The sequence below is a fragment of the Pollachius pollachius genome (assembly GCF_949987615.1).
Source record: "Pollachius pollachius genome assembly, chromosome: 13".
Taxonomy (NCBI): Eukaryota; Metazoa; Chordata; class Actinopteri; order Gadiformes; family Gadidae; genus Pollachius; species Pollachius pollachius.
The window spans coordinates 8,517,947-8,543,878 of record NC_136946.1 but is presented as its reverse complement, the minus strand read 5'-3'; the positions used below and the strand labels follow the sequence as shown (position 1 = coordinate 8,543,878).

The window sequence follows — 25,932 nt, the reverse complement described above, 5'->3', positions numbered from 1 at the left end:
CGGTAACTCATTTTACCCAGAATTCCCAGGTTAACCAGAAAGGAACAGGCTCCATATTGGTTCTGGCTCCAAATCTGGTTTCCAATGCAGACATTAGCAGTATGTTATCCGCACACGGCCAATCACATTACATAAAGTAGATCAACCACACTGAGCTCTGAAGAAACGACCACTGAGAAGGTGGTTGTTTGAACAATTTACATGTTTTGGAAGTAAAAGCTATTGTGTTTCAAGTGGCGTCGGAATTCAAGAAGCATTCAAAACGAAGGTAACAAACCTTAACTTATAAATATAGTTAAACTTGCATCCCCCTTAACCTAGTGACATGATCGAGTTATTGCAGCTGAGTAAGTGACCATAAACTGGTGTAGAGCGGGTTGCAGATCTAGTATCAGAAGTTAGCTTGTTTTGTAGCAGTATATTTACATCCACCAAAGCCCACACGTGTCGTGTGGCCATATCACCTATAGAGGGGAGCCACGATCTTAAACCGTTTTCATATGCGTATTATGCATAGCGAACGTTTTGTACAAGTATATACTATTATTATGTTTTGCCGAGCACCACCCCGGAGAACCGCGATCGTCAATAAGGGGCGTGCAGGTCGACTTCATGGGCTGATGTGCTGCTCTCGATCATCTCCTGCTGCTTCAAGCAATCTTGAAGTGTTATTTCCGTACTGGGTGATAACTGTTGCAGGCTTTCTGTGTTGCTCGTATAGAGGTGGGCATGCTTTTATACATGCTGCAGTTGAGATATTAACTTGGAGAGGTTTGAGACGTGACATCGCTACGTCACATCGCAGGGTGCGCCGCCATATTAGGAGCACTGGGACGTAAAGGATGTTTGGTAGCAAGGGGGGGGGGGGGGGGGGTGTTATGGTCCTTTTTTTGTGATTCTTATTGAAATTATTTGTTAATTATGAGTCATGCCAGACTGGTGTCTATCTCTATGTTATCACCTCTCTCAAGTACCTGCTAGCTTCCCTAAAAAATGTTTTATGACCTGTTCAAGTTATAACATAGACATTTCTGGCGGAAAACGCGCTCAACCATTCAGGATTCCGGACTTGAAGAAAGCATCTGGGATAGCGGTAACAGGTGCATCACTCGTGGGTCGTTCTTTAGGCTTTTCAGGGACTTTCTTAAACACTTTTGCCTGATACAACTGTCTTGATGCTCCCAATATGGCGAAAAAGTAGGTGATACATTTGACATTTTATAGACTGATTTAACTATGATTAAACATTTCCCTGTGTGTGTGTGTACGCAGGCAGGCAATCGGATGGAAATTCCTGAAGCCTAGTAGATTCAGGAGCTCTTAGGACCGCTCAGCTCTGTCAGATACCATAGAGCCCGAATACTTGCTGTGACGTCAGTTGGGACCCCTGAGCCTTTGAGAGGTTCACTGGCGATGGAGGCTTCTGGGGACGGGTCCAACAAGAGCTGCGAGGTGGCGGAAAACACAGTGAAGGGTGGGGAAGAGGAGGAGCAGAAGGACGCCGGGGCGACTGACAAGTTGAGGGAGTCGCAGGCTTCTCAAAGTACAGCAAAGCGGACGAGGATAAGTATTGACTTTGCACCAACGACCGCCACAGGGACAGTGGTCCCAAAAGAGGGAACGTATGACATCGATGAGCCGAAGGAGGACATGGCGGAGGAGCTCACAGCTACAGTCGTGGGCAATGTAACGCAAGAAGAGAAGCTGGAGGAGCACCTTACTACTTCCCCTGACACTGTACCAAAGGAGGAGGAGGAGGAGGAGGAGCAGCTGCTCATGACTACATCTGTTGAGGATGAACCAAAAGAGGAAGAGGAAGAGGACAAAACTGACATAAAGTGTTCTATTGATCTACAAAGTGAAACCCTAATGGAGGTGAAGGAGGACACGGAGGAGCCAGGGGAAGCCAGGGGAGATCACTTGGACGAGCTCATGGACATGGGGACCGTGGACCAAGAGGAACAGGAGGCTCAGATGAAAGACGAGGAGGAGAACATGTCAGACTCAGAAAACAGTGGCCAAACCATGATGGGGAGAGGTGAAATATTTAAAAGTTTGAATCCGAGAGTTAATGTGTGTGTGTGTGTGTGTGTGTGAGGTAGGAGTAGGGCAGTGTGAGGGGGCGATAGGTTGGGGCAGGTGGACAGGTAGTGGTAGGTGTGAAAGGTAGGGGGGTGTGAGGTTAAACGTTAGCTGGGCTTACCTGTGTGTTTATCCCTCATAATGTGTTTTTTATAAACAACTTTTGTAGCTTTGCCATGTGTATAATTGTTAGCATGCATATATAAAGACATATTCTAAAAGTACATTCACTATATTCGGAGCATCTGTGGCTGTATTTACAATAATCCTAATTGGGTGTTCTCTTTTCTAGCCTTAGAGAAGGAGACTGGGCTGTCATTGATGGGGAACAACATTCAAGTAGTTAAAGTTGCGATGGATGATGTGAGTATGGAATGCTCACTAGTTGACTGTTTACCAATGAGTAGCTAACCCAATTCATTCAGTGCATTAGCATGGTATACTTAGCACTTTACATTTGCTCAGGAAAAACATTGAATGCGACTGAAATAAGGAGGGGGGGAAACATGTCTCTTTTTAATCAAGCTCATTTCATGACTTAATACTAGTTTAAGCACTACCAGTGTTTATTTGATCAATCATGCCCAGTGTTCAGTTCACCTGTACTTATCCTAACGCAAGATGCCATAACTCCTGCTTTTTGGTGACCTATATCAAAATAAATAAATAATTATAGTACACTTGTAAAGCACCTTTTAAACCCTTTACAAAAACATTATAAAGTGCTTTGCGTGATGAAAGGAAAAACAAAATATCTTTTTTGACAATAACATAGTTATGGCAAAATATGTTGTTGAAATAGTATCCATCATGTATGTTAACGCCAGATGAAAATAATAAAAAGTAAACGGGAATACAAAACCAATGCAAACATACCTTACTAAAAACAACAGCATAACCGAAAGAATATATATACTCAGATCCCATAAGAACTGAATCCCCTATAGGACTGTGGACAGAGAGAAGCGTTTGAAGAAGACCCACACGGGGCATTGAGACCCACCTCCTCACCTCCGGCTGGCCTTCTTCCTTCCTTGCAGCACAGACTCCAGGCCGCGACCCGGCCTCCCAGGCTGTCTCCCAACGGGGACCCCGCCTCGCCCAGCCAGGTCACGGTGAAGGATGAGCCCATAGACGAGGAGTACAACCAGGCCCTAATCTCCTCCTCCACTCCCACGGACGACATTAAAGACGAGCCTGAGACCCCAAAGGTAGGACTTCTAAAATATCACTCTGGGAGGACTTTGATGCAATCATGGGCGTCAGTTTGGTTTGAAATGTGCTGGGACGCATTCGGAAGTGCATTTTCAGAATTGCTGGGTACAATGAGGATGCACTCTTTTTTTTCTCTTTAGTGCAGGTAATGAAAGGTTCTGATAGAAGTACATGCAAACAGGTGTCTTGTAGGGAGCTGGTTCTTGTTGCATAGTGCTTGTAATGACATTTTGAGCATGTTAACAGGCCAAGAGCATGGCCTTAAGTTCTGCCCAATAAATTAGCATTGTAACTTGTCTGGATGCACTTGTCACAAGGAGATCGAGGTCTGGGTTGTTGGACCAATTCTTTTTACATTATTGGCCACTCACAGTACTCAGTCACGCTAGAAAAACAAACCTGTGTGTTAATGGACAGATTTTTCCATTAAAACAAGCAACACTACAGGGTAATGAACAACAATCCTTCACCCTGTGACATTAAAGTATGATTCAATACATTGAAACAAGTCACATTTTTTTTACATGGTCTTTATCAGGAACAGGACCCAGGTCCATCTGAAATAAACAGAGACCTACAGGAACAGGTAGATGATCATGACGAGGTGAGGCCCGCACATATCTTGAGAAAAACTTGAATTTATTCAAATAAACATACAGAGAGGCAGCAACAATGATCTTAAAACAAGTCAACATTGAAATCTGCATTCTGTTTGCCATACATAGACAAACCAAATATGCAGACCTCAATCCTACTGGACTTCTCGACAAAAATGCTATTTACGCACAGAACTATTTACACTTAAAAAGCTACTACCCAATCACTTACAACTAATGAACTATATTTCAGGAGCAGTCAGCTACTCAAACTGAGGGGATCCGCCTTGAACACCCCTTGGATGGCCCGTACCAGCCCAGTCCAAGGGAAATTGAGCCACAAACACTGCTGAATCGGACTCTAAAGTTCCAGGATAGTTGGTATCAAGCATTCCCTTGGCTGCACTACAGCCAGCAAGTTAAGGGGGTTTTGTGTTTTCATTGCATGACTGCTTTTGCAAACCAAAAATCAACATTGGCCAAACGTGCTTCGCAAACATTTATCTTGGCAGGGTTCCGAAACTGGAAGAAAAGTAGGGAAGCTTTCAGCAGACACCAAAACAGCAAGGCACATGCGATTGCTCTGAAGACACAGGCACACATACAGGATTCTATTAGAATTCAACTGTGCAGCCCTCTAGCAAGGGCTCAAGAGGAAGCCAGGTTGGCGCTTTTACAAATTGTAGGTGCTGTGAGGTACCTCTCAAAACAGGGCTTGGCTCTAAGAGGCCATTCCAACAAGGACGGAAACTTCCAGAATTATCTCAGAGATAAGGCAGAGGATGACCCCAACCTGGCAAGCTGGCTGGAGAGAGAGCAGCCCTACACAAGCCCTGAAAGCCAAAATGAGATACTGAGCATTATGGGTAATATTATAATTAAGGGGATAGCCGCAGAGATTTCTGCCTTACCTGTGCTGCAGTACTCCCTCATAATGGATGGAACACAGTATGTCAGTGGCACAGAGCAGATCTCCCTCTGCCTCCGCTATGTGGACCAAGACCTGGAGCCAAGGGAGGAGTTTGTGGGCTTGTACGAGGCCTCTTCCACAACTGGCGAGCATCTCTGGAGAATTGCCTCCGATGTGCTGCTCCGTCTCAATCTTCCACTCTCGGGCCTTCGTGGCCAAACCTATGATGGAGCAGCAAACATGTCGGGGAACCTATCTGGGATGCAAGCTTTGGTCCGAAGCGAACAACCGCTTGCCAGTTTTGTCCACTGTGGTCCTCACTGTGTGAACCTGGTCATACAAGCAACCTGCTCATCCACACCAGTTGTGAGTGATGCCCTCCAGTGGATCTATGACCTGGGTTGTTTGTTTGGCCAGTCTGGGAAATTAAAAACCATCTTCAAACAGATAGCCATATCTGAAAATTGCTCACTCACCACCATTAAGCCGTTGTGTGCTACCAGATGGACTGTGCGAACGCCAGCGATCAAGTCAGTCCTCACCCAATACGAGGTGGTCTTGGCTGCTCTGGAGGAGATGGCTTCAGCGAAAGAGGAAGTCTCAGCTCCTCGAGCAAGTTGGCTTCTTGACCAGCTCCAGAAAGGAAACACAGTACTTGGCCTTCTACTTGGGCAGGATATTCTCTTGAAACTTGAAGGTCTCATTAAAAGCTTGCAAGGGAGAGCAGTAACAATTGGCGGGATGTTACAGGCTGTCGATAGCACAAAGAAAGCGTTTGTGGCACAGAGAACGAGCGAGACATTTATGAGGCTTTACTCGAGAGCTGTAGAATTCACAACATCTCTCGATCTGCAGCCAATAAATCTACCACATGTACGGAAAGCCTCAAACCGATATGGTGGGCCTTCAAATAGTCCCACCTCGTCTTCTGCAGAGGAATATTTCAGGGTGCAGTTTTTCTCTGCCATCGATACAGCAAGCATGCAGCTGGATGAGAGGTTCAACCAGGAGAGCCTTGGCAATTTGGCCATGTTGGAGCAACAGCTACTGTCTGGGGAAATTAGCGAGGTAGTAGAGCTCTACCCAGAATTGGATGCACAGCTGCTGCCAGTGCAACTAGCTATGCTGAAGGCGAATAACAAGTTCAATTCTAGTTCGGAAGTCAGTAATATCTTAAAGACAATGGTACCAGAGGTTAGGCGGCTGTTTCCCCAAGTGGAGGCTCTTGTTAGGCTGTTGCTTGTGGTCCCAGTGTCTTCTTGCAAAGCTGAACGGAGCTTCAGTGCGCTGCGCCGTTTGAAGACTTTGCTCCGCTCCACGATGTCGCAGTCACGACTCAACAGTGTATCAGTCTGCCATGTCCACAGGGAGAAGCTAGAAAAAATTACCAGAAAGGAAATAGCTCTTGCCTTCATTGGCACATCGGAGAGGCGTGCACATTTGTTTGGGGCATTTTAAAAGGTAGAATAGGCAATAGACTTACGTTTGGTTGTATTTAGTACCTGTTCTGTGTTCTGCTAGAATTTGCAATCAAAAAGCTGTGTTTCTGGGTTATTTCAATTAAAAAAGATGCTGAATTGCCATCCTTCTCTGGTCATAGTTCTTACTTTGGCATTTTCACAACAACGTAGTGCACCCACCTCTTTTCAGTCCACACAAAGGCACTTGCAGGTCTTGAGCTCAACAGGGTGGCCTAGAGAAGGACTATAATCAAATGAATTGGCATCCGTGTCAGAAATATAACCACTAGGCCTACACACTTGGAATTTTGTTACACTAGCCCATCAATAACAAGCTTAGAGACATAGTCTTCTCGCTCACCCGTTTGAATCTACTGTCTGATCAGAGGAACTGTTTTAGGTTATCCACAGGCTATTATTTATTGCTTACAAACAAAAACATGCAAATGAAATGTCACAGCACCAACAACTTGACTTTGCAGTGTTTCCCCTAGAATCTTTTGTAGCAGTGGTGCTGTGAGTTGTTGAAAAAAAACAACTTTAAATGGTTACTTCTATTGAGATTTTTTAGGGAAAAATGTACAGATTGAGCTGCTATTATTTTTTATTTTATTTTGCAGTGGCGCTGGCAATCCAGCAGCCGCGGTGCGACGCTGCTGAATGCATGTAGGGGAAACACTGGACTTTGTTAAAAAGTCAACACATGGGAAGACTGGGCGAGGGTGGCGTAGCATTAACATTACCGTCCCTATTAAACCCATCTGAACTCTGCATCTTAGTCTCCATCTAAGATGATAAAATTATGTAATGCTGCGAACTCCTTAGTAAGCTACACTGTAGCAGCTATCGCTAACAGCCGGCGGATCCAACTTTACTGTGGCAGCTAGGCAAGGTCTACCTGGCTTCTAGAAGCTAACGTTGGCTAGCGTCAACGTCAATGATAGAACTTAGACTAACTTAGTCTTAACTAGTAGTAGTCTCAACTATCCAGATAACTTGCTCGCTGCCCTCGGTCAAAACTACGACTAAGGAGTTTTTACTAATCGTCAAGAATAAATATAAATACCTTACGTTACCTCCTCCTCTCCTAAAATGCAGGCGGCAACCGCAGCAGATTGTCCATTGAAGTGCAACCAAAACAGTCAGGTTGCATAGAGAAGTAGTCGTTAGAAGGGAAGGCACATTGTTTTCAGCTGCATAACTGACATGACGACATCATCCAATCATGTGTGATTCCCATGGTGAGGATTCCAGTCAAAGTCACGAGCTCTATTGGCAGACACGTGCCGCCCACCGTGCCACCCAACCCTCCCCCATCCAAGAACTGATAACGATGTTAAAATTGTTAAACTGTTGACAGAGAATCATGTACCCCTTGGCTACACAATAGCAGTAGGTCTGTGTTCCGTATCCGGATAGACTTTTTGTGGATTTGTTGGCATCTGTCTCAAGAATTATATGTGCTTTGAACTTATCTTTTTTTTTTACTGAATTCAACTCAAGTAAATGTTCAATTTCTTTTAGAATTGGTGGGTACAAAATGAATCTTGATTAAAACTGGTAGGTGCTCGTCCCAAGCGTCCCCAGCGAAAACGACGCCTATGGATGCAATGCTAAAATATTAAAATCCTTCTCCATCAATCCTCTATGGACACACCTGCTTGACTCCAAGTGGAATTGGGATAATGTCATTAAAAAAAAGAAAATAGTATTACTTGAATCTTGTAACGTGTTCTTTCAACACAATCCTTGATTCCCAGGAGCTGATGATCAGCTCCGTGTTCTCCGTGAAGGGGAAGTCCGACTCGCCACGCCTGGCGTCGCGAGCGGCCCCTGCCCTGGCGAAGCCCACTCCCGTCGGCGCCCCAGCTCCCGGCCACGGGCCCTCCACCCTGTACGTGGTGTGCTCTCTCTGCAAAACCTTCATGATCAAGGGCCAGACCGCCTACCAGAAGAAGGGGTCCCCGGAGCTCTACTGCTCCCCCGCCTGCCTCTCGGCCAAGCCCCAGGAGTCTGCCGGCAAGATCTGCCACCACTGCACCAAGTGAGTCCCCTTTACGCATGGCCGCATCAATCAACACACCTCCCTTTTACCCTACATTCACACTACACGCGTCCGTCGACGGATCTCATTGACATTGCATGGGGCGCTCTTGAAATGCATTGTGGGTCCGTCCGTTCTGTTCGGCTGCGTGGCCTGCGTCAAAAGTTTTCAGGCAGCAACGGATCCGTCGGCCAATCAGATCGCGTTTTGCAAATATACGCAAACACACTGTCCAATGAAACGCTTTTGTAATTAGGGATGGGGATCATTAATATTTAATACTATACGAAGACCCGAATACTACACAACTGTATTAGTAATACAGAAACATGAGTAATACAGTATTACTCATGTTTCTCACCAAAAACTCAATTTACCGTTTCCTTTTGTTACATTTGAATGCATCATGATATCCTGAGCCAACCTCAACACGCAGCACATCTGAAACTTTATTTACTTTTTAAGATAACTAGCTTGTATGCTGCCGATTACAACAGCGATTTCACAATTGGATTACTATTTTTAACTGACGGGACTATCAACAATGTCTGTGTGTGCGATTACCGCTCGTATTTTGAGTGGATGACTAAGACGGGCCTGTCTGTGGTGCGACAGGAGAAGGAGGAGACAGTCTTTTCAACTCGGAGACAGTCGAAGGTACTGCAGTTGGCCTTTATTTGATGCACAATGCTAATGTGCTTGGCCATTGAGGTTGTGTTCCCCCCTTTACAATAAATGATTTTCGTTCAGCTATCCTCGCAAGCAAAGTTAACTGCCAGACTTCACTTGTTTTACTTATACCTGTTTGCTTACAATTCCATTCAAAAACATTTGTTGACACGCTGCAGTGATTGGATTGATTTGATTTAAATGCCGTGACGCGACTCAAGGGACACAACATTACATTACAGGGACCAAAAATAATAATAAATGAACAACGGGACTCGATAGTGGTATCGATAAGCCCAAACGTTAATGATTTTCGGGTTTTGAAAAAAGTGGAACCGGGTCCTTGATAGAACCGGGTTTCGATCCCCATCCTTATTTGTAATACAACCCGGGAAAACACATGGATACGTCAAAAAGCCGTCATCCGTCGACGGGCGGAGGTAGTGTGACCGTAGGGTTAGGTTCCCCCTGGATCCCCTGCAGCCTCGTGTGTTCGTAACGCCCGTCTCTTCCTCCTCCAGAGCGGTGCTGAGGCCCGCCGACCTGATCCGGTCCCCCATCGACGGCACCACGGCAGTCCGGGACTTCTGCAGTCCAGCCTGCCTCGCGGCCTTCAACACGTCCCAGGAGACGGTCGCCCCCGCTCCTCGCCAGTCCACCTGTAGCGTGTGCAAGAAATTCGTCTCAGTAAGGCTGGAGACTCTCACTCACTCACTCACTCACTCTCTCTCACACCCTGTTTTGTTTAACCATAGCCGCTGTGATCCCGCTGTTAGTCGGTACAACTGTGCTGGAGTTTATTGTTCTGCGTAAGAGACAAGAGCTTATATCCGTGGAGATGTGGGCGGGAGCGTAGGCCACTTAGGGCTACGCCGGTTTTGATGTGGGGACCAGTGTTGGAACTAACGCGTTATTAAGTAACGCGTTACAGTAACTAAGTTACTTTTGTGGTAACGAGCACTGTAACTAATTACTTTGTCAAAATCAGTAACGCGTTATCGTTACTGCGATTTAAACAGGCTCGTTACTCGTTACTTCACGTGCATAACCCAGGACTGCAGTTTCCGTGGTGGACGTGAAGCGGACGTGAGTCACGTGACGCAGCGACGCGCAAGTAAATGAATTAAAACAATGGCGGCAGTCGACGACGGTCCAGGCGTTGTATTTCTCTCATGGAAATATGCACATTATTTTTCCTTTCTGACAGTAAAAGACATAAGGAATATTTTGGTGACCTGTCACCTTTGTGGAGGTTCGAAAACTCTAGCCACATCAAAAACTAGCAATTCTAATCTGATGAAACATCTTCAGAAACAACAGGCATCTACCAAGCTAGTTGAAGACCCTGAAGGTAACACAGGTGATGCTGCTGCTAACGTCAGTTCCGCCGACGCTAAAGGAGAAGCCACTCCAGCCAAACAATGAAAGCTTGATTTTACAAAGCCTGTTGCACAGTCTATAACCCAGACACAGCTAAACAAATGATGGAGATGTATGGACAAAGACTGATATAGACATACTAACATAGACTACTTAAGCACTTTATCCACCATTATTTATTTAATCAGTTATTTTATTTATCTAAACGGCCAGAGTGGAGGAAATATTATATTTGTCAAACATTAACTATGTTTGTGAGGCTGAAAGTACTTTTTATTTATTTAGTTTCTCTTTGTGAGGCTGAAAATACTTTTAAGTTTGCCCATCATTATTGATAATGAGGTCTCCAGTTGGTGGAGTTTAGCTGTTTTGAGTTAAGGTTAACTTACAAAGAACGGATAAACCTCACTGTGTTTACATTGAAAACATCTATTGTATCAGTTTTGCACTATTGATTCCTACAGTTGCTAAATGGTCTGAGGCACAGTTTAATTTTTGCACTGCCAAAACTATACTTTGTACCTGTTTCAATGGCTACGATAAATATGCCTATCAAAAGTTTATATTGTGTTTTGTTGATCCACTGCTTCATCGTAGTGATACTGGGTACAATGATCAAATTTTACAGTTGTTTTGTCGAACACTATGCCACGTCAACCCCAAAGTAATGTGTGTGCATTTGTAGAGGGTTGGAAACAGTTGGAAACAATGGAAATATTTCATTTATTTGCACTCACACTACTTCACTGCTATGGCACGTTCAGGTCACTAGGTGGCGCATTGCGCTTGTGGTAGGATAGGACTTACGTGTAAGCAAGCCAGAGGACTGGCAGCCTCCCTAGCTATCCAGTTAGGGAGGTCCTTTGCCACATTAACACAATAAGATAATTTAGAAAAAAAAAAAGTTACTTTCCCTAGTAACTAGTTACCTTGAAAGTAACGAGTAACTTAAAGTAACTGAGTTACTTTTGAAAGAAGTAACTAGTAACTGTAACTAAGTTACTAATTTAAAGTAACTTGCCCAACACTGGTTGGGACCCACGGCTTGGCGATGGCGGCTATTCTATGCAAAAGTATCAATGATGCTTAAGAGTTTGTTTGTTGAAGCTTAATGTCAAATTCATATTCTACATCTATAGTTTATACACACTCTTTATTTGAATGCAAGATTTTGAATGGGCTCCTCCTGGTTCAAATTATACTTCTTTAGTACACAGGCCTTGACTCTGCGCTCTTAACGTGATTGCATGATTTTGAATGGGCTACTCCTGGTACCTCCTCCACAGAAAACCAAGCATGAGGTGGCCCTGAACGGGGTCACCCACCGGATCTGCAACAACGTCTGCTTCAGCAGCTTCCGCTTCGCCCACAACATCAACATCAGCACCTGTGCGGTCTGCGGCGAGCACTTCGCAAACAAGATCGTGGTGCTGAAAACCGCTGGTGGGATCCAGAACCTGTGCAGTGACGCCTGTCTGGTCAAGTACAAAGAGGTGTGTGTGTGTGTGTGTGTGTGTGTGTGTGTGTGTGTGTGTGTGTGTGTGTGTGTGTGTGTGTGTGTGTGTGTGTGTGTGTGTGTGTGTGTGTGTGTGTGTGTGTGATGGAATGATCTGGGGTCAGGCATTGTGTTGGGGTGTGAGCACAGAGCTTGCTTATGAGTGTTTGTGTCTTCCACACTAGAAGCTATTTTCATGTGTGGAAAATGGCCCAAATTAAATGTGTGTGTGACATTGCACTCTTCTAATTGGTCGCCTGGGAGGACGCTTGATCATCTGTTGTCAGGGTGGCGGATCATCTGTTGTCCCCCCACACTCACACATATTTTTACATGAATCATCAACATAACATTTTTACAAAACGAGGCAAGCATCTATGCCAAAGCAAACTTCCTCTTGCATCGGACACTGATTAGGAATACATTTAAATACAAATAAACGTAGACTTGCCAAAATAACACATTTTGAATGTTTTCTTAGAACTTATTCCTACTAAACCTGCCCATTCAGAATCTATTTCACTCCTAACCATCCCTTGAAGGATGGATCCCTCTTCTGTTGCCCATTGTACTTTTTAGAGGGGTTAGGGGATGTCATTGTCACAGGCCCAAACATGTGGTCATTTATGCCATTTGAGACTAATGGCTTAATTATGGTTCCACGTCGACGCAATGCAAGGGGCTTAAGAACCCATTACGCCCTTGCGGACCCTCCTTGCGTCCACCGCAAGGGCCTAATGTGCCCCTCCCAAAAATAGTAACCTTGCGTCGAGGCGACGCAGCAGCAAGGGCTGTGATTGGTCCTCTCACTAAAACCCGACGCAGAACCCAAAACAGGTTCAAGGCTGTGTCGAAGCATCTGTGTGGTCCTTGCGTTGCATCGATGTGGAACCATAATCGGCCCTTAACTGTGCTTTAAAGGCTCTACAAATGCATTGACTTTGACCTGCAGAAAAACGACACTCCCCATCCGTGCGCCATGTGTGCGACGATGCAGTCGCTGTCAAAGATGGTGGAGGAGAAGAACAGCCAAGGTGTGGTTGAGACCTTCTGCACCACTGGCTGCCTGCTGGCCCACAAGATCCAGTCAATCAGCTCCTCGGGTAACTGCATGTGGGCCTCACACAACTGGCATCCATCTTGGTCCTAAACCATGGTCAAGACATAATTAAATCCGACGCACCTCTATTTAAAACTGCTGCTAAATAGATATCTGTTCAGATTCAAAACGTAATGCCTTTGGTTTAAAAAGCCATATTTATGTGCAATAAATTCAAAGTCCTTATTAATATACCTGTATACTTAATGACTGTATTTACTGTTGATTGGGCCATAATGGTCACATTTAGGGATGGGAATGTCGTTTCCTAATGTGTTGACCAGCGTTTACTGATTTGAACCTCTGTCATTTGGATGATGCCATAGGTACCATGATGCAGTGCAACAACTGTGTGTCTTTGAAGGTGCCAGCCTACCACCTGGCCATGTCCGACAGCTCCATCAGGAACTTCTGCTCCTTACCCTGCGTGCTTGGCTTTCAGGTAACGGGGCAGGACATATGGATTTGTTTTTCTTTATTTTATTTTACCCTATTTAACCCTAACACAGGACCCTAACCCTAACACACGGCCCTAACCCTAACTATAACCATAACACATGGCCCTAACCTTAACCATAACACACGGCCCTAACCCTAACACATGGCCCTAACCCTAACCATAACACACGGCCCTAACCATAACACACGGCCCTAACCCTAACCCTAACCATAACACACGGCCCTAACCCTAACACACGGCCCTAACCATAACCATAACCCTAACACACGGCCCTAACCCTAACACACGGCCCTAACCCTAACACACGGCCCTAACCCTAACACACGGCCCTAACCCTAACACACGGCCCTAACCCTAACACACGGCCCTAACCCTAACACACGGCCCTAACCCTAACACTAACTATAACCCTAACACACGGCCCTAACCCTAACACACGGCCCTAACCCTAACCCTAACTATAACCCTAACACACGGCCCTAACCCTAACCAGCGACACTCTGTGGTCAGTGAAAAAAACTGTTCACTTCTGCCAAATAGATATTTTAGTAACAATTAACAAATATTAACAAAGGGTTAGGTAATGACTAGTTTGCTATTTATTATGGCACATTATTATAAAGTGTTACCCCTTATGATGCGTCCATGATATTAACCGTTCCCCTCGGTGTTGGCCTTACACGCCACAGGAGAAACACCACCACAAGACCCCCAAAGGAGGCCCTACAGTCAGCCGTACCGCCATCCCCTCCAACCAGGACAACGCCTTCCCTGCCGCCGCCATCGCCGCCATCGCCAACCCCTGCATGGCCGTCCCGCGCCAAGCCAAGACCACCTCCACCTCCACATCTGGCCTGACGGAGGCTACCTCGAAGAGCGGCGTGCCTAAGCTACACTGCCCAATCTGCGAGCGAGCCATCACCTCCTACCCGGAGGTGGTCCAGGAAAAGGTTTGTTTGCTGCCGCAGTCATCCTCTTGGTAACCGTTTGATGTTGAGTAGAATTGGGTCCTTTGGCTGTTTTAAGACGGAAACAGATTAATGGTTGGAGCTTTGATTCAGCTGCAGTGTCTGCTAGAAACAGTGTGTTTATATGTATGTCTTTATGGTTGCTGAGTTTATATTTTATGCATATATATATATTCAATCCTAGGTTTGAATTGTGCTGCTCTGTGTCTATTCAATTCAAGTGCTACAAAACCATAATTGAACCATAAAAAGTATGTATAATGTAATGAAATATATACAATTTGAACTTTGATGATGCTTCACTTAAAGTTCAGGGAGATATTCGTCCACCTTGCAGTACGGTTCCTTTGGTGTGTTTGTGTGTGGCCTACAGGACAAGATAATGTTCCTGTGTGGCGTAGACTGTGCGGAGGAGTTCAGGACGCTGCACTGCTCGCTGAGCAGGTGTGAATACTGCAAGCTGCTGAAGGTCCCAGCAGACATCAAGCGGATCGGCTCCAAGAACTGCAGCTTCTGCAGTGAAGGTGAAGAGGCCTGTGTGGGCCACCCCTCCTGGTGCTGTTACTGTTATCGTGTGCCGCGGTCACAACGAGCTCCGGGTTGTGTGCGTGTGTGCGTGTGCGTGTGCGTGTGCTACGGCTTTCTTTTTCAGCCATGTAATAATGTTTTTGTTTTTTTAAGAACCCAGCTGAAATTAAAATATTGTTTTCGGGTACTTGAAGCTGTTTTTGCTTTGTCATGGAATCCACTTGACGTTCAATCAATTGGGATCAATTTTCAACGAATCTCACAACAACAGCTCAAAGGCATGTGGCTTGCGGATGCGGCGCCATGGAGATTGAGATACCCCGTTGAACACACTTTGAACATTATCGACAAAACAGAAGCAATTATTCAACAACACTGGTATTGTCCTTACTAATCTTCCTACACTCCCCCCCCCTTCCACTCTCTCTCTGTCTCTTTCTGTTTGTCCCTCTGTCTGTCTCTCTCTCTCTCTGTGTCCCTCTCTCTCGCTCTGTCTCTCTCGTTGTCTGTCTCTCTCTCTGTCTGTGTGTCTATCTGTCTCTCTGTCTGTCTCTCGCTCTCTGTGTCTCTCGCTCTGTCTGTGTCTCTCTGTCTCTGTCTCTCTACGTCTCTCTCTATGTCTCTCTGTCTCTGTGTCTCTCTCTACGTCTCTCCCTATGTGTCTCTCTGTTTCTGTGTCTCTCTCTGTCTGTGTCTCTCTGTCTCCATGTCTCTCTCTCTGTCTCTACGTCTCTCTCTCTGTCTGTGTCTCTCTGTCTCCATGTCTCTCTCTCTGTCTGTGTCTCTCTGTCTCTACGTCTCTGTCTGTGTCTCTCTGTCTCATGTCTCTCTCTCTGTGTCTCTCTCTACGTCTCTCTCTCTGTGTCTCTCTACGTCTCTCTCTCTGTCTTTGTCTCTCTGTCTCCATGTCTCTCTCTCTCTGTCTGTGTCTCTCTGTCTCCATGTCTCTCTCTCTCTGTGTCTCTCTGTCTCCAAGTCTCTCTCTCTCTGTCTGTGTGTCTCTCTATGTCTCTCTCTCTGTCTGTGTCTCTGTCTCCATGTCTCTCTCTCTGTCTGTGTGTCTCTCTCTGTCTGTGTCTCTCTGTCTCCATGTCTCTCTCTGTCTGTGTCTCTCTCTCTGTCTGTGTCTCTCTATGTCTCTCTCTGTCTGTGTCTCTGTCTCCATGTCTCTCTCTCTCTCTGTGTCTCTCTGTCTCCATGTCTCTCTGTCTCTGTCTGTGTCTCTCTCTCTACGTCTCTCTCTCTGTCTGTCTCTCTCTCTATGTCTCTCTCTCGGTCTGTGTCTCTCTCTCTATGTCTCTCTCTCGGTCTGTGTCTCTCTCTCTATGTCTCTCTCTCGGTCTGTGTCTCTCTCTCTCTATGTCTCTCTCTCTGTCTGTGTCTCTCTGTCTCTACATCTCTCTCTCTCTGTCTGTGTCTCTCTCTCTCTGTGTCTCTCTCTCTCTATGTCTCTCTCTCGGTCTGTGTCTCTCTCTCTCTATGTCTCTCTCTCGGTCTGTGTCTCTCTCTCTCTATGTCTCTCTCTCTGTCTGTGTCTCTCTGTCTCTACATCTCTCTCTCTGTCTGTGTCTCTCTCTCTCTACATCTCTCTCTCTGTCTGTCTCTCTCTCTCTATGTCTCTCTCTCGGTCTGTGTCTCTCTCTCTCTACATCTCTCTCTCTGTCTGTCTCTCTGTCTCCATGTCTCTCTCTCTGTCTGTGTCTCAGGCTGCAAGCTGCTGTATAAACACGAGCTGGCCAAGCAGTGGGGCAGCCACTGTCGCTGCTGCGCCTTCTGCTTCTCCATCGCCCGCTCCCTGGTCAGCACCCGCTACGCCGGCAAGGTGCAGGAGTTCTGCTCCGAGCACTGCCGGAACAAATACAACCTGCTCGACCAACAGGTACCAGAGGCATGGGGATGGGAGTGTGGCTTGGGGGCATTGGATTGATGATGTGTTCGTAATTCTGTGGTTTTGAGTACCAGGGAAAGCACTTTGGGAAATCACTTTCTTTGGAATCAATCTATTCATTATCCATGCATGATTGCATCTGATTATGCTGACGCAGACAGACAGACACACACAGACAGACACACACAGACAGACACACACAGACAGACACACACAGACAGACACAGACACTCAGACAGACACACTCAGACAAACACACACACACAGACACAGACGCAGACACACAGACACACACACCCCTCCTAAATCCCGGAGGTCATGTTTTTGATTGAAACAGTGTGTTAATCCGGCCTGCTGCTCTCTCCTCAGCTCGCCATGTGTGAGACGTGTGGGGGACGGGGGAGGCTCTCCACCACCCTGCCCCTGCTGGGCTCGCCCAAACGCTTCTGCCGGCTAACGTGTATGCTTAAGTTCTGCTGTGCACAGACACCGGACTCCATGCCCACCAAGAGTAGGTGGTCATGCGTTTCGTCGTGTTTCGCCACATCTCCCCTTACTGTTGGTTCTAGTTCTTCTGACGCTTGTCTGTGACTCGCAGTACGTTTCTTCATGTTATACTGAGATAGTGATTCATAACATTGTGTCGCAACACAACAATATCCAACCAGGTTACGGTAATTGCTTTCAGTACAGCATTGTTTAGCTCTGGGTGCACAACAACCAACCCCCAGTATAGCTAGTAACATGTAGACATTCAATTGGGCTAAACAAGGTTACACACAATTGAAAAACGAGAGGGAAACATGCTGGTAAGGGCAGTTTGCCTCAGTGCTTCTTTATTATGAGGAAGTGAAGTTGTTTTTATATTACCGCTCTTCCATCATCTTACAGATTCCGAGGCTCTGGCGTCTTCAGAGTCGGTTTCCACACCTGTCATCGGAAACGTCATCTCCCTGGCCAGCCGGCCGTCCACGCAGGCCAACCCTGCGCTACAAGGTAATGCATTGACATGAAGATCACTTGGCTTTATGTAATTAAGTATTTAAAGCTGTTTATACATGTGTGGCCACTGGGGGGCGCACAATACACTCCAAAAGGTGTTGTTGTTGTTGTGTTTTATTAATGTATTTTTGTGCTCAACTCACACAGGCACTGTGCCAAGACTTCAAATGAAGAGACTTGGAAATGTAAGCTAATGTTTGTCATTTCTGGTCATTTTTCGATAGTTCATAAAATCTCTATTTGGCAAAAATCAACTTTATGTTTTTATATTAGTGCTGTCAGTTTAACGCGTTATTAACGGCGTTAACGCAAACCAATTTTAACAGCGTTAATTTTTTATCGCGCAATTAACGCTCTTGGCTTGGCAAACGTTGTAGTGTCTAGCAACAACTAGTCACGTTAGAAAAACAAGCACGCCGCACAAACTTGTTGGGGCAAGCAAGGATACGGAGCGGGTGAAAAACTCCTTAAAAGTGTGTGTGTGTTTGTGTGTCACTCTGTTCGAGCCTGCACGAGAGCTCAATGTTGTCATTAGCTGTTACGTCTTTCTGACCAATCGCAGTTCAGGGCCCACCTGGGCTGTACCACTTCGGGAGGGGCTGCCCTGGTTTAAATAATAAATGTTATAGTATTTCCCATCTTTGCTGAGCAAGAGTTTTTTTCGAAAGTTCAGTGATTGAAACAAATAAAAGCCTGGGCTATTGAAGTTTTACGCTAGGCCTACCACGGTCATGCACCTACCCGATGTCAAGTGGACCAGGTTGAATTCACTGCGGGTCTCTCTTCTTATATCCATCTTACCAAATATATTTTATTACTGTCCTTCTCAACACTCTCTGATCTCACTTAAAGGCTAGCAGCACGAAATCAAGGGATATTTAGAATAGAAAAAAGTGTGCGATTAATCACGAGTTAACTATGACATTAATGAGATTAATCGCGATCAAATATTTTAATCGCTTGACAGCACTATTTTATATATATATGAAAAACGTGAAATTGCATTGTTAATATATCATCTGAAAATGAATCGGCCATTCACCTATGCCACTGCAGTTGATATATATAGATATATATATAGATGGTTAATGTCTTCTATAAAGGCTCTCCTGTAAACCCATTCACTCAATCATAATGCCTTTATCCAATGTACTCATTAATAATAATACCTGATAATAAAAACTGATGGAGACTATTTTGTGGCTCTGAAACCATCAGTACCCAATAGGGGGCAGTAGTTCCCTTTTTTTTTAGAAGAAGAATCAAACCGCAACTAACTAATAACAGGCTTTAGCCTGCTGTCCCTGGAAAGCTATTGATACATTGTACCTATTGTTCCTCCTCTGTAAGGCCGGTACCCAGACAGACCGGGTGCTTCCCCCCGTGGTTAAGGTCCTCAAGAACAAGGCCCTGCTGTGTCGACCAATGGTACAGCACCAGGAAACCACCTGCAAACCTGATATGGTCAACACTGAAGTGCAGACGGGTAAAGACACCGACACAAACACATGCACACATAAACCACCTTTCCAAACAAAGTGCTGAAATGAAGTGCAGCCGACCGATAAAATTAGATAACCGATTTACACATTTTGACGGGATTCACACGTATTTTCTGCAGATGAACCGATCAGGGTGATGGTTGTGCCGGTTCCCGTCCCTGTGTACATCCCGGTACCCATGGCGATGTACAGCCAGTACTGCCCCGCGCCCATGAGCATGCCCCTGCCGGTAGGTTGAATCCCCTCCCCGCCAAGGCGCTGTTGTATACCTTGCGTTAATTGCACTGTTTTCATCCTGAATCTGAATTCTTCTCTATGATGGAGTTGCCATTTAAACACAGTTTTTTGCTCCAATAATCATTGCATGATGAGTTTTCAGGGCTTGTGGACGCTGCTCAGTGTCCCTTGTAAGTCCCTTTAGATTAAAGCCAGTTTAATTAATCTATTTTGAAATAATTTTCACCAGGATAAGTACCTTCTGAGACCAGACGGTACTTGATCTATCAAAGGCAGGAAATATCGGTTCTGGGCAAATAGTTTACCTCACTCTCATCCCCACCATGGCCATATATACTACTCTGTGTATATAGAGATATTTTCTGTATTTAATTATGAGGTTTGTGTCCAACTGACATCTACATTTCTGGTTGTCGCCTTGCGTGGTTGACTCCGCCGCCGGTGTGTGTCAATGTGTGCATTAAGCGTTGTTATTCGCTCTAGACAAAAGCGTGCCCTAATGCCCTCAACGTAAATGTGGTGTTCCCCAGCTCCCCGTGCCCATGCTGCTGCCGGTGACCCTGGACAGCGCAGAGAGCGTGGTGGAGACCATCCGGCAGATCAAGGACAAGACGCCCTCGGACCCCCTGGAGGCGGACCTCATCCTCATGGCGGAGATCGTGGCGGAGCAGGAGGAGAGGGAGGTGGAGGAGCAGCGGGAGGGCCGGGAGAGGGCCAAGGGGGAGAGGGAGGCCAGGGGCAGGGCGCCGGAGGAGAGGGAGAAGGGGAGGAAGAGGAAGGCGGACAAGAGGACGAGAGCGGTGGAAGAGGAGAAGGACGGGCTGGACCTGCTCAACGGTGAGGCCGGGCTAGGGGTTTGAACTTCGCCTTTGACCTTTTTTTTTTTTTATGACTGTTTATCTTAACTTGGAGTGATAGAAGAATTGCTGGATGCCCTCGGTTGCCATGTCTTGTTTAGAATTTTGAAACGGTGATGATGGATGTCTAAACCTTACTCTGTAGACAAACCGAGTCAGATGTTAATCTACAGTGATTTCAATTAGGGTAAAGAAAAGCTAATGTTTGTTTAAAAAATGTCTGTGTTGTGATGGTGTTTTGGTACATATTGACCCATTTGTGTGTCCTTCTCCCATCCCTTAGAGTACATCAACAACTACAGCAGCGACTTAGACCCAGAGATTCCAGAGAGTCTTCTGAGCGGATGGGAAGACTCCCCGTCCACCATTGGTCTGATGTCTGACAACCGGCCTCTGTCCAAGGAGAAGCTGCAGCCAATCACAGACATCCCTGTCGGGGGTTCCTTCAAGCTGCCCGTTGAGAGTCCACCTCCAGAACCTCTCCCAATGGACATTGAGGCAGACATGCCCATCGGTATGTGGGGTCGGAGTTAGGATCCAGACCTACGATAGGTTGATTGTGGGGGGGCCATAGTAGCAAGAAGGAACTTATGTTGTGACTTAGAGGAAGGGGAATTTTGACGATGTAGAGTTGTATCGTTGTCCAGAATGGCTTCTTTGGCATTCCCAATGTACGGAAATAGAAATTATTCTTCAAGATAGTCATCATAGCTGCTTTCAGACATACCCATAAGTCCTGATATTCTCCTGGTGGGGCGTATGTCTGAACAACCTTTCCTGAAAGAATACTACCCATGTAACTATTGACATTTTTGTAGATTTCACTCCGGAGCCGACATCCTGCCCTCAAGAATTCCAGAGTTTCCCACCTTGGCTCGATCAAGCACCATCTTGACTAGTGCTACTTTATCACTTGTGATGGATCATAAATATCAGGTCAGCTGATGGCCTTTCCGATGGTTGTCTCCGTAGAAACCCTGGAGCAGTTGGAGGCGGCGCGGTCAGGCGAGACGAAACAGCCGGAGACGAAGCGGCGAGCTGCTCCGGGCCGGGGACGGAGGAAGGCCCGGGAGAAGAAGAGGGTGGGGCGCGCTCCAGAACACATGGTTAAAGGGGGCGTATTATACCACCCGGTGTGAGGGTGATTAGCCATTACAAGCCGTTTTGAAAAATCACGAGTGGGCGTGTCCACCTAGATGTGTGCTGGATAGATCAGTCTCCCAGCCTACCCAGTGGACCGTAGCAAACGTTGCTCATCTATCCGTCACACATCTAGGTGGACACGCCCACTTGTGACGTCAAGAAGAGGCAGATTTTCAAAGCGGCTTGTAACGGCTAATCCCACTCACACCTGGTGGTATAACATATCACCTTTAACAGCGCGTTGTGACGCGGAGGAGACGCCGGCCCCGTGGTCCGAGACGTCTCTCTCTACATCTGTGCATCTCTGTGCCCCAGGGCCGGCAGGCGGCGGAGGCGTTGGCGGAGGCCAGCCGCGCCCCCAAGCTTGAGAGCAAGTACGGCATCGACGCCTGGGAGAGATGGGTCCGCTGGAGGAGGACCCAGCCCGACCTGCACACGCCGCGCATCCACTGTGAGTCGCCCGGGGGAGGCCACACGGGGGGGGGGCCCGAACTGTAGCGTTCTTCCACTTCTCTTCCCATCCACAAGAGTAATGGGAAGAGACAACCAATAGGACCTTGGTCGCTGCCCTTCTTATTATATTCTCCCAGTTGCTTAAGGCCGACAAACGTATGTACTGTCCCTCTGTCTCCTGTTGTGGTAGCTCGTCCCCTAGAGCTGAAGGAGGACGTCCTGCGCTGCACCACCACAGAGCTGAGCTACGGTCTGAGCCGCTTCGCCGTCGAGGTGAAGAGGCCCAACGGAGAGCCCTACCAGCCAGACAGCCTGTTCTACCTCTGCCTAGGCATCCAGCAGGTTAGACACCTAAACGTACCGGGAGCAATGGGCTTCTGAAGTCATGTCCACATTTGGGTCATTTCATTAAAAACAACTTTGGTATTCTCCCAAAAATAGTTATTAATATCTGTAACGCACACTGCTAGCAAACAAGGTTCTGCCAGTCGGCTGGTAGTCAGCCTCTGCCTGTTTTTTGTGTGCAAATGATTGAGGATCATGCTTAAATTTGTATTACAACTAGACTCATGACACAAAAAGTTGAGACGCAAGACAAAAAAGCAAATGCTATCATGGATATAGAATTCATTTTCAACATTGACCTTGTGTCTGCTTCTACAGTGCCCACGGTCATAGGCCGCAGCAACCTTAACCCTGTCTATTCCCGCAGCACCTGTTTGAGAACAGTCGCGTGGAGAACATCTTCACAGACGTGTTCTACGGCAAATTCTCCATGGAGATCACCAAACTGCTGAAGGACTTCAAGCCGTCAATATCGGACAGCGGTACGCAGGAAAACGCCTCACTTTCTACTCCATTTGTAGCCCAAAAACCTGCACCGCATATGGAGGGTCTGCGTAATCTCAGGGCCAGCAGTCCTTTTATGGTAGAGCAGAAATTCTGCTTGGGCCGTATCCCTGGTCATCGTTATACCACTTTAACTAACTGTCCAGGGTACATCCACTATACTAGCTACCCCCCGTTCTACCACCTTAACTAACCCTCCAGGGTACATCCGCTAAACTAACTATGCTAGTTGTGTTTTAATATTATATTCATATTTTGGTTGTATTTGTTTGCATTTCTAATCTCTTTTTTATTTGCTAGACTTATCTCAATTGTTAGGCAGCTGAGTCTTTGTATTTTTGTACTCTGCCATAATTATGTGTGCTATACAAATAAAAGTGACTTGACTTGACTAACCAACCCTCCCGGTGCCCTCCAGGCTACATCCACTCGCGGGTGGAGGAGGAGTACCTGTGGGACTGCAAGCAGCTGGGGGCGTACTCGCCCATCGTGCTGCTCAACACGCTGCTCTTCTTCTGCTCCAAGTTCCTGGGCTTCACCACCGTGCCACAGCACCACCGCCTCTCCTTCGCACACTTCATGCGCTGCTCGCGGAACAACCCCGACAACACCAAGACCATCTTCCTGCGCTTCTACCCGCCCGCCAACATCGCCGGCTCCATGAAGTATCCGCCATCGGGTAAAGAAATCCGCGGAGCGTAGTGTCGCAATGTTTTGCGTGCCGATCTCGTCTTGATGCACAGATGCCAGTAGTGATTTTCCTTTTTTATTTTTCATGATTAGAATAATATTTTGTATATTATATTTTATTTTTTTGACCACTACATGGTGCTGATTGTTTTTCCCTGTGAGGACAGAGAACACAGTTTGAGGGGAAGTTTGTAGGATTTTACCTTGTCACGCAAAATAGTGCGGAACTGGTTGTGTTTTCACAACCCCGTGAGATGCAGGTTTTCTTTCTTATTGTGCACATTTTTATCGTCCTAGTTTAAGAACTGATCAGACTTCCGACTTGATATTTGATTTTGTGAAGTAAACATCCTCATCCACAAAGTGAGTCACTGACCTCCCTTGACTTGTCTACCTGATCTATACTAAAAGTGAGTCTGTCTGTGTGTGTGTGTGTTCTCCAGACACGGACGCCACGGCGGCCAAGCGGAGTAAGCCGGACGAGGAGGGGATGCTGGACATGGTGGAGAACCAGGAGAACCCCCTGCGCTGCCCCGTCCGCCTCTACGAGTTCTACCTCTCCAAGTGGTGAGGAGCGCCGGCCCCTGGGCTTATGCCGGGGAAACCCCTCAAGCTCCCCTCGTTGAGCTCAGCACTCAGTGTCCCCCCCAGCACTGTACGGTTAAGGCGGCCGCCTTAACAACAATAGGGCCCCGCCTTGACTACCAATGTATATGCATTACTAATATAATAAACCGAGTTATTATGAGTAATGTGTGTGCATGTTATGTGGTGCAAACATGAATCTTAAATGCGTGGTGCAACCACTTGGCTGAGAAACATTTCAGTTATTCAGATTACCTTTTATTTAATTTAGGTGGAATCCCGATTCAAATAATTAAATTTCGGTAGCATGATGGTACAATCGTTCATAACAAATATTAAAGTCAACAAAAAAGACACATTTTCGATATCGTCAAAGTATCCGCGGCAGTCCTTCAAAGTTCCCTGCTCTTGGGAAACACGGGTATGTATCTGAAATTCCGGACGACTAAATAGTATCTGCTGGGGGCTCTGTTCAGAACCGATACGGTTTTTCCCCTCTATCGACTGCAGGCCTAATTAAGGACCCAAAACGGGCGCACGGCTCACTAATGTCCTGTCTTTCCCTCCCCCTCGCTGTCTCTCTCCCAGCTCGGAGACAGTCAAGCAGCGCAGCAACGTCTTCTACCTCCGCCCCGAGCGCAGCTGCGTGCCCAACAGCCCCCTGTGGTTCTCCGGCACCCCCCTGGACGACGCCACCCTGGGGGGCATGCTCACACGCATCCTCAGCGTGCGGGAGATGCACCTCCTGCCCCCCCCGGTCCCCGGCAGCGCCACCGGCACCCCCACCGCCAAAGAGAAGGACCCGCCGTTCACCCCCGACGGAGACCAGGACTGAGGAGGAAGACGAAGGCCTATGGTCGAGGAGGAAGAGCGGGGCGGAGGGAGTGAGGGTCTGGGCTCGTGGTTGAAGAGACTTTGAGGGCGAGCTGGGATTTTACAAAGGAAAAACGTTGGAAAACACCCACCGCTAAGTGATGAGTTTTTAAAAGGAGACTAATAAAAGATGTCTGGTATATATTTCTATAAGCAAACTATCCCCCCTCCCCCCCCCTCCAAGCAGGTCTACTGTGTGGACTGATAAGGAGGTCTCAGATGTTAAGTTGGGGAGGGACTCGGCTGTTCAGCAACAATGATTGGTGTGTTTTCGTCCTCGTTGCTCGTTCCTGAGGGGTCCTCTTGTCTTGTTGAAAGTTTCTTCAGTTCTGTTGATTTTTCTTAATGATTTATAAAAAAACAAGATGAAAATGCCCTCCATTTTCTTTTATTAATTTTTGAAGAACGGTATCTGTTGATTCTTGAACAGTTGTTCGGCATAAATGTTCTATCAAATACTTTAAAGTTCCCCAATGCAGTAATGCCCCTTTAACTTTAACCTCAATAAGCATATTTCACACGCTGATTGAAACCATTCTGAAGGTCCCTATTACCATGCACAATAGATACAATATGATATATAACTCATCTGTACATAGAGATAATACAGTCTTTCAGTCCTTCAGTGTCCTTCATACATCATGGGTTCTAGTAAGATAAAAATGTTGAGATTATTTGTATGCTCTTCAATTTGTATTAAAAATTGAACGCAGTCTGGTATTACTTGATAGTGACACTTTTAGTCCTTATATATTACTGCAGACTTTCTTTCGGAGTCAGCCAGTTCAGATGAGGTTAGGTATTAAACCCAGCACATATAGGCCGCGATCTACCTCATGAACGCCTCTTCAATATCTGGTTCCGACCCTCTGACCCCATTGCTGAGCAGGTAGCACAGCTTGTCAGAGCAGCGGCCCAACATCCATGGGCCGTGACATCATATAGCA

The 25,932-nt window shown here is 46.5% G+C and overlaps 1 protein-coding gene across 1 annotated transcript; it reads left to right on the top strand.

The window, feature by feature from the left end:
* The first annotated feature begins 47 nt into the window (after nt 1-47).
* LOC307084753 (zinc finger MYM-type protein 4-like) lies at nt 48-25,724 on the top strand. The gene is made up of 26 exons (XM_079749245.1): nt 48-268; nt 1,273-2,038; nt 2,375-2,445; nt 3,123-3,293; nt 8,024-8,307; nt 9,498-9,663; nt 11,643-11,849; nt 12,804-12,954; nt 13,277-13,392; nt 14,100-14,360; nt 14,752-14,902; nt 16,613-16,785; nt 17,164-17,305; nt 17,686-17,790; nt 17,944-17,981; nt 19,147-19,282; nt 19,418-19,527; nt 20,066-20,372; nt 20,676-20,906; nt 21,365-21,474; nt 21,851-21,986; nt 22,179-22,330; nt 22,701-22,815; nt 23,256-23,516; nt 23,971-24,094; nt 24,701-25,724. Exons 2-26 carry the CDS (start codon nt 1,414-1,416, stop codon nt 24,945-24,947), a joined length of 4,590 nt encoding a protein of 1,529 aa, XP_079605371.1. The 5' UTR covers nt 48-268; nt 1,273-1,413; the 3' UTR covers nt 24,948-25,724.
* The last annotated feature ends 208 nt before the right edge of the window (nt 25,725-25,932 follow it).

Excerpts from the sequence above, each read along its gene's own strand:
- LOC307084753 (XM_079749245.1), top strand. The coding sequence starts at position 1,414 with ATGGAGGCTTCTGGGGACGGGTCCAACAAGAGCTGCGAGGTGGCGGAA. Across the intron at positions 2,446-3,122 it reads TTAAAGTTGCGATGGATGAT|CACAGACTCCAGGCCGCGAC; the intron begins GTGAGTATGGAA and ends CCTTCCTTGCAG. Across the intron at positions 14,361-14,751 it reads CGGAGGTGGTCCAGGAAAAG|GACAAGATAATGTTCCTGTG; the intron begins GTTTGTTTGCTG and ends TGTGGCCTACAG.